This window comes from Cicer arietinum, chromosome 4 (genome assembly GCF_000331145.2).
Source record: "Cicer arietinum cultivar CDC Frontier isolate Library 1 chromosome 4, Cicar.CDCFrontier_v2.0, whole genome shotgun sequence".
NCBI lineage: Eukaryota > Viridiplantae > Streptophyta > Magnoliopsida > Fabales > Fabaceae > Cicer > Cicer arietinum.
In genome coordinates this window covers 32511940-32520942 of record NC_021163.2, presented here as the reverse complement: position 1 = coordinate 32520942, position 9003 = coordinate 32511940, and the positions used below count along the sequence as shown (strand labels likewise).

The 9003-nt window shown below is 33.0% G+C and overlaps 1 protein-coding gene across 1 annotated transcript; it reads left to right on the top strand.

The window, feature by feature from the left end:
* The first annotated feature begins 2835 nt into the window (after window positions 1–2835).
* Window positions 2836–5348, top strand: LOC140920035 (uncharacterized). Its single transcript, XM_073367345.1, has 5 exons — window positions 2836–2957; window positions 3047–3305; window positions 3664–4055; window positions 4663–4729; window positions 5123–5348. Exons 1-5 carry the CDS (start codon window positions 2869–2871, stop codon window positions 5135–5137), a joined length of 822 nt encoding a protein of 273 aa, XP_073223446.1. The 5' UTR covers window positions 2836–2868; the 3' UTR covers window positions 5138–5348.
* Window positions 5349–9003: the final 3655 nt, after the last annotated feature.

The following is a 9003-nucleotide window of genomic DNA, read 5'->3' as shown; positions in this document are numbered from 1 at the left end:
TGCAAGAAGACTATGAAGTAGATAAAATAAGGTAAAAATACATTGTTTAAGATATCATGAATCTGCCCCTTTTTCCTCATAAGTGGCTTCGTTTATATTCCTTCCTTCTTGGCCTAGTGGGCCTTTTTTTTGGACTTTCAATCCCATTAGGTTACATATTTGAGATCCACACTACTTGTTAGTACGAGTACTACAACACGTGGCTTTGGTTGCTCCTTCTCTATGAAGCTTGTCCATACAAGGCGTGTTGAACTGGAAAACATGTAGATCACGTCACTCTTTCGTGTAAGATGTGAGGCCCACCATGGAGTGCTTGGTTCAATTGATCAAGGTGGAACTCAACATGACATGAATGGTGGAGCTGATCTAAGATTAGCTAAATGGTGGAGCTGAGCTAGGTTGAGCTAAATGGTAGAGTTGAGCTAGGCTAAGCTAAATGGTGGAGCTGAGCTTGGGTGAGCTACATGGTAAAGTTGAGCTAGGTTGAGCTAAATGGTTGAAATGAGCTTGGTGTTAAGTAAGACTTGGATAGTTGAGCTAAAATATCATGAGGCACGTGGCATTGTCATCTATACTAGCCCAAATATAAACCAGGGAAAGGGGAACATTTTTAAGTACAAACAAAAAGATAAAATATACTAGCTTAACAAGCTAAACAAAACTTAAAATGAACTCAAGTCTCTCATGGACATAATAACCCTTGAATAACAAACATTAATAACAAGAGAAATGGAGAAACAAATTTCAAAAGTTTAGCTCTATATAGTTAACTAAGAAAATGACATGGAGATACTGTCTTTATCATGCTAACGTGGAGCTCAAATGTAATTTGTAAGTTGTAACACATGAATTCTTGAAAAATTGTATTACTTTCACTCTTTCCTCTCTTTTATTGTTGCAATGTAATGTATTTATAGGAGTTTTAAGGTGTAGATGGCAAAGAAAACAATAAGCATGCAATTGATTGTCAAATCAATTATCATTATACTAATTTTTAATGTCATTTCTTCATTTCCTTTTAATTTTATTTTCTTCCTTTATGATTGATTATTGTCTTGTTTTAGCTACAACTAAGTTTAGGTTATTTAATTTTTTAACCTATTTGTATTTGGTGAGGCAATAGAAGTATGCGTCTCTTTTATTGTATTTTAGTGATTTTTGTTTTTTTCTTTGGTCACTTCTTTTCTTTTTTTTGGACATTTTAATTCTTTTTTTTTTTTTATGAAAACAACACGAGCTAGCTGCTTGGAGCACATGCCCAATCAATTTTTCTTTTTGGTCTGCAATAATACATGTGCTTTAGGTTTTTTATTGGACTAAAGTTAAGATAAATTAAAGATTGATAAAAACAGCCCAAGAAGAGATTATCACTTAGCCCATTTTTTGTATAAAATAAAATAAAAGACATGGCTGGACACAATTAGAGTACAACAGACTAACATACTTACATTCACCTTATTGGACGTTAATAAATGTATTGACTTGCTTGTGGCAAGAGTTCATATGAGTACCTTTGATATGATTATTTTGGTTTCATTGGAACTTGATGACACCTAAAGTGGGTAATACTTTATGGAGCTGACAACCTTTTTTGGGATGACTTTATGGACACTTTGGAATGATAGAAAAAATCTTGTGTTCTTTCAAATGACGGACATGGGAGACGGTCTAGCATCTAACATCTCTTACCACATGCATACCATTTATTCTGAATAGTCAAATCCCAATCTTGTTGTTGGCGAGATCTGTAATGTTGGAGATCCGTTTTGGAAGAATCCCCTTCAAGGTATTGCGAAGGTTAACGTAGACGATTCATTTTTACAAGTTTATGATAGCACATATTGTGGAGGCTTTGTTAGGATAATACAGTCCACATGATTAAATGATTTATTGCCAAACTAAGTCCTTATAATGCATTGAATGGAGAACTTCTTGCCCTTGTTTACGAAATTAAGTTGGCTAGAAATCTTCATTTCAAACATTTTATTTTTTAAGTTGATTCAAGTGTTGTGGTGAATTTCATCAATAAAGGGCATACATTAATTTCCCCTCCAATCCATCATTGATCTTAACCTCCTCTGACTACCTGACTAGAAGACTTATGTTCACCTTATTGGACATGACACTACTAAATATGCTGAGTGACTTACGACAAGAGCTCATATGAGTACCTTTGATATGATTATTTTAGATTTCTCTTTTCCACTATTAGATACTTATCTTCATGTGGATGCTATGGGAGCATGTTCTTCTAACTTGGTTCCTTAACTCTTTATTTTCCTTTCAATAAAAAAAAAATGGATACAATATACAATACTCCATTTGGTCACAATTATATAGAAAAAAAATTCCCTTAACGAATATTAAATAATTCAGTTAAATGTAATAATTTTTTTAAATTTCATGTAAAATATAAGTCAAATTTATTTTAGAGTCTTTTTTAATATTCAACATTCAACTATCTACATTATATATATATATATATATATATATATATATATATATATATATATAAATTAAAAGAAGGATATATTAAGAATAATAAATGATTTAAAAGTAGTTAATTGTTCTTATAATAGCGACTAAGATTTGAAAGCTTTTATTTTTGTTTATAATAATTATTAGAGGGAGTAGCTTGTAAAAATAAGTAAAATTAATATAAGAAACTATTTTTATTTTATTAAAAAACATATATTACTATACTTTTAAAAGTTTAAAAAATAATATAAAAATATGAGAAAGGCACACGCATAATTCACACGAAGAGAGAGAAAAATTTGAAAAAGTTGAGATATACCCGCGAAATTTCAAAAGCAAAAATAGAAACGGATAGAGTGAAGCTTCTCGCTTCTCTCTAACTAACTAACAATGTATTCGTTTCCGAGTTCTGAAGAACGAACGGTTGCATCTGCTATGCTTCTTCTCCACACAATACCTCCATCTTTTTCCACTCCAAAGTAACCATTTACACATTCATGCTTCTGTTATGTTATCTTCATCTTTTTTAATCTTCACTCTTAATTTTTGCAAATCTCTTGTTCTAAAGGTTTTACTCCAATTTCAACGATGAAGTTCCTGAAGAAAGAAGAAGCAGTAGCATCAGTAGAAAGAGGTTCAGAGAGAGTTCGTTTTTCAGCGATTCGGACAAATCTTCATCTTCGTGTTCACTTCTTATCAACGACGATGGTGATTCTTCAGATAAGGATGATGAGATCAAATCGCTTCCTGTTTCGTTCTTCTCTGCTACTGCTCGTTATCATCAGATGAAGTTCAAGGTCGATTTTATGTACTTTGTTTTCTTTTCTGTTTTGCTTAAGAATTTGTTCTGTTTCGTTATCTGTTACTGTTTGAAATTAGGATCTGTTTCGATCAAGCGATTTGAATTATCTGAAAAATTATTGTGAAAATGAACTTGTAAATTCAGATCAATTGCTTTTCATTTCAATTTTTCGTTTTTTCTTCTGAGATTCTGCTTTGGAATTGAACTTGATGTGTTCGATTGAAATTGAATCTTAGCATGTTTGTAATTGAATGAAAAGAGATACCAAATTTCGAACAATTGATCGTTTTAGATTTTGTTTTTAAATTTTTGAATTGTTTTTGATAATTCAGTTCGTAATGTTTTCAAATCTGATTAAACCGATGAATTTTGGTTTGTGAAAGATTGCGAGGAAGAGTAGATCGAAGGTAATGTGGACATCCTCCTCCTGCTCCGGCGACTGGAAACCGAATCTCGATACGACGGTAAAGGTGTCTCCGGTTTCTGTCTCCGGCGAGGCTACCTCGTGTTTATCGAATAACTCAAGCGGGATTACCAGCGCGCGAAGCTTGCGCTATGCTAACAGAAGCAGATGCACGAGTGTGATGGAAAACGAAATGGAACGTGTGACGCCGCCTCCGGCGAAGCAGCGCCGCTCCAAGAATTATGTCGGAACTCCGCACCTGCGTCGGCGCGGCGAAGCTATATTGAAGTTTCTCGCTCTCGGTGGTTCTTCGGAATTGAGGATTCGTGAAATGCTCGGTGATAGCCCAGACACTAGCAAAGCTCTCAGAATGTGATTCTCTCTCTCTCTCTCTCTCTCACTCACAGACACGCACACACATGCAACAGATTATTTCACAAAGATTAGAAGGAAACTATGGTTATATACTTATTATGTATATGAACCCGTGGTTCAAATCCATGGGTGCACACGTTTTGCATTACTTTTTTAAAATATTTTCTATTTTTTGAAAAATATTGTGTTCTTTTTACTTCTTAAAAAGAAAGACAAAATACTCTTACAAAATAAAAGAAATTTGTTTGTATTTTAAAAATTAATGAAAATATTAAATAATTATTTTTAGAAATGTATTTCCTAACTAGTATTTCCTTTTTTTTTTCTATCATAGTATTTTAACTCAAGTCTCACATATTTTTTTAAGGGAAAGTCTACATCTTATTAATAGATTAAAATTAACATATATATATTTTAAAAACTAAAAATGATAAAATATTTTCACAAAATAAGCAATTTAAAGAACACCAAAATACTCTTTTCCTTGGGATTGAAAATAATTATAAAATTTGTTCAAAAAATTAATGATTAAACGCTATTTAAACTTCCATGTATAATAAATAAAAAATTACTAGTATTGTCTTTATGAATGAATTATGTGCAGGTTGCTTAGGGTGGATGCCGTGAAAAGATCAGGCTCAGGCGGGCGCCACGATCCCTTCGTTTATACGGTATGTATATACATGTTTATTATTGTTCATTAATTAATTATTTTAGATTGATTTTTATAAAAATATAAAACGCAGTATTTATTTATACATCAATGTGTTTTTTAAATTTTTTTTTAGTAAGTAAACTATTATTCAAAAGGAGTATAAGAGATACTCTAAATCGTACATTTAAAAAATACAGTCTAAATTCAGCATTATAATAAAAAATATCTGCCCATATTTTATTTTTGCATTAAAGATCGATGATAATTGCACATATATTTAAGAATTTCAAAATAATCCGTATTTTTTTTTCCTTTTAGATAAATTGCTTAATGAATGTTTCTCTAACTTTGGGATTTTATTTCATTAAACCATTTTACCTTTGCTTTTAAAAACTAATATTTCTGACAGATAACTGGAAGTTAGCAGGAGGTAAGCTAGCGCATTAAACGAATAAAGATTCTGCCAAGAGTATATCATATATACGATATGATACAAGTATATATATCCCTATATATAACAGGGAAATTTTGTCGAATATCCCAATTATTATGTAATCATCTATAGGTTTTTATGATGTTCATATGTAGTATAGTATAGAACTCGACCGGTAAATTCAGTGTACATCTTGGCTCAGCTTTTGCCATTCTCCACGTTCAAAATATATATTTCTTATTATATAATGAAAATTTAAAACTTGAGTGGTATAGAAGTAGAATGAATATGTAAGTGGACAACTTCATATCAACCAATGACTTTCACTACGCGAAAAAACGCATATTACAGCGCTTTTTTTAAGCCATTTACAGCGCTTTTTCAAAAAAATAAGCGCTGTGGAAACGAGCGCTGTAAATGATACAACAGCGCTTTTAAAAAAGCGCTATAAAACATGTAAATACAACGCGCGCTTGTTATGCACATTTTACAGCGCTTCTTCACAAAAAGCGCTGTAATATGCACCCCATCATATGAGTTATGGGTGTGCATATTACAGCGCTTTCTCAAAAAAGCGCTGTAATATGCCCACCCATAATTTCATATATGGGTGTACATATTACAGCGCTTTCTCGACAAAGCGCTGTAATATGCCCACCCATAATTTCATATATGGGTGTGCATATTACAGCGCTTTCTCGAAAAAGCGCTGTAATATGCCCACCCATATAAATTAATTATTTGAAATGAAAGGTGCTTTTTAGCTTTTTATGGCACTTTTTTTAAAAAGCGCTGTCTTTTATCTTTGTACCCAAAATTATTTTTGATCCAAAATCACTTCACAATCAGTAGAACAGAACATATTATAGACAATCAGTTCACACAATCAGTAGAACAGAAATCAGAACTCTGTAACTTTATTAACATATATGTAACTCTGTAATTTACAACCTAAGTAACTACATTCAGATACATATATACAACCTAATTTACAACCTAATTACCTACATTCAGATACGTATATATATATAACCTAATTTACAACCTAAACTACATTCAGATCCATATGCATGTTCATATATTGTGTCCTATGATCATTTACATATAATAACTAACAGAATATACATTATATGCACTAGCTACCATATAATATTCAGATCCCTTGCCCAGCAGCAAGCTATTTCCCAGAAAATCAAATAATTTTCATGTCAAGCACGTACTGACACCATTCTTCCTTTAATTCCATCAGATCTTCCTCAGAATATGATGGACTGGAATTGGCAAAGTACTGCAATATAAAAATTGAACATATTATATTAAGTTAGTATCAAATATATAGATAATTTATATATGAAAATCATATAATGCAAATACCGTACCGTTTCTGGGATAATAGTTTTATTCTTCTCAACAATCTCCTTCATGAATCTCAATATGTAGTACCCACAGTCGATGTTATTTGTTTGACGAGGGCACTTTATTGAGATCCATGTAATGTTATTAGACTTCTGCTTCGACACTTTAGCACCTCTTTGAGCTCGATAAACTTTTAAGGCACTATCGAATGAATAAATGTGATTATTAGAGCATGAATATTTATATATATATATAAATATATATATGTAAGAAATAAATGAATATTACTTACGTGTCGAGCATATTCTTTATTCCGGGGTGATTGGTGTAATCGCCGTGCACGGGATCCAAATAGTATATCACTTCAGAGACCGCATTGATTGCAAATAGCACCCAATGTGCCCTACAACAACAAAAAATTGGTTAAGCAATTTTGTTTATAGACAACTAATAAATTAAATTCTCATCAATTAAAAAAGATAAAATTACGTACCCTGAATTATATGGTGCCAAGAACAATTTATCACTTTCTTTATTTCTTAAAAACATATCTACAATGTAGTGTTTTACATTGTCTGGATCGAGTTTGAACATCGACATCTTATGCGGAGACAAGAATGAGTATTTATTTGACAGTTTCCTCGTGCACACGACCTTCTCGTACAAAAACCTTCAATGAAAATTTTAAACTAGATTAATTACCAATACATTTAATTAATTACAAATAAATGCAATTAAAAGTATTTTTTACCTTATGTACAAGCTGATTACAGTAACACTCAGCTCCTTATGTTCGAGAAGATCGTACATTTGCTCCTTTTCGAGGTATTCAATATACTCATCTCCAAAGATGTCTTTATTCATTTGTACGATGGGCGAATCGTTGCTGCTGCCCATGTTCCTTTTTATTTGGATGTCAAGACACGCCCCGTATTTACCAAGGCGTGGCTGACTTTTATTAGGAGCAGCAGCAGCAGCGACCGATTTTCCCCGATCTAGATTTTTTGTTGCTGCAAGTTTTGCAGCTTTATTACCCTCCAGCCTTTGTAGTTTGGCAGCCCTATTAACCTCCAATTTTTGAGGTTTGCTGCCTTTTTTTGGCTGTAGGGGTGGTTTATTTATTTGGACCTACAAAAATGAGGTAAAATGTTAGTTTATTGAATCTGAAAAAATAAAAAACCTTAGGCAATAAATGTGACAAACCTTTTCGGGAGATGTAACTGATTTGTCCTTGGGAATCTTTTTTTCGAGGGCAACAAGGTGTGTGGGCCATGCCACGTAACTGCCAATAGCGTCGCTTAAGAACTTCATATCTCCATCGTTGTCCGGTATGGGCAACGGTGCAGTTGGTTCGAAAGCAACCGTAGGCGATACTTTGACATGGCCCGCGGGGATCGGAATATTGTGCAATACTTCTCCCGAAGTATTGTGCAATATTCCTTTTCCCACCTTCCGTTGAGTCGGCGAGGACAAGTATAGGACACATGTAGTGACACCCTACATCAATAGTTAAAACATAAGTACAGTTAATATATAAGTTTGTTTAATACATAAGTAATTACATAAGCAAGTAAGTAGTAAGTAATTAATTACCTCGGGAATACTCTTCAAACCGACGTTGCAACTCCCGGTTTCACTCTCCATTTGTATTTCAGGTTGGAGCTGAACCGGAAGTTGCTTGTCTTTATTCGTATTCACCAAGAGTGCCACTTGCTCCGATAGGATTCTGAGCTTCTCTAATACTTCCTCGTTGGAAGGTTTTTGGCGCTTCTCTTGAGGAAAAAAGCTTTTGGGAGTTACGCCAAATCCTTTCCCCCTCACTCGACCGGAATACTCAGGGACATTAAACACTTTCCCAAGAATGTCCCTGCACGTATCCTTGTTGCCCTCTTGAGTTTCAGAACTTTGTTCAATAGTTTCCTAAAATACATGTAACATTAAAAAGATAAGTTCAATAGCATTTTTAAAATACAATATTAAAAAATATTAAAGTGATAATATACTTACACAAAGTTCTACAACTTTCTTGACATTTTCATTATCAACCACTCCTTCTTTGTTAACACGCGCTTCCTTCCATAAGATATGACGACCCAAGGGTTGATCGGCTTGGGTGTCTTTTCTCTATTCGTTAAAATCATAAACAAAATAATACAAATTAGTTACACACTATAGTTTATAATACAAATTACTTCATTATATAAAAGTGATGTTTAATTACTTACAATTTGTTGTTCAAGGCGTGCATATCCCATACGTGATTTCTTGTATGGGTGTTTTGGGTTGCTTGCCCGTTCGCGATTTGCCTTACTAATATTCTATATAAAAAAAAATAGCAATTGTGTAAAAATTTAAAATACGCTACGAATATGAATAATAAAACACAAATGCTAATAAATTAATCACTTACGACAAACGCCGGGTCAGAACGTTTGGAAACAAATGCACTCCATTCATCCTTTGATATATAATGTTGATATATCTTTGGAGGTTCAGCATTT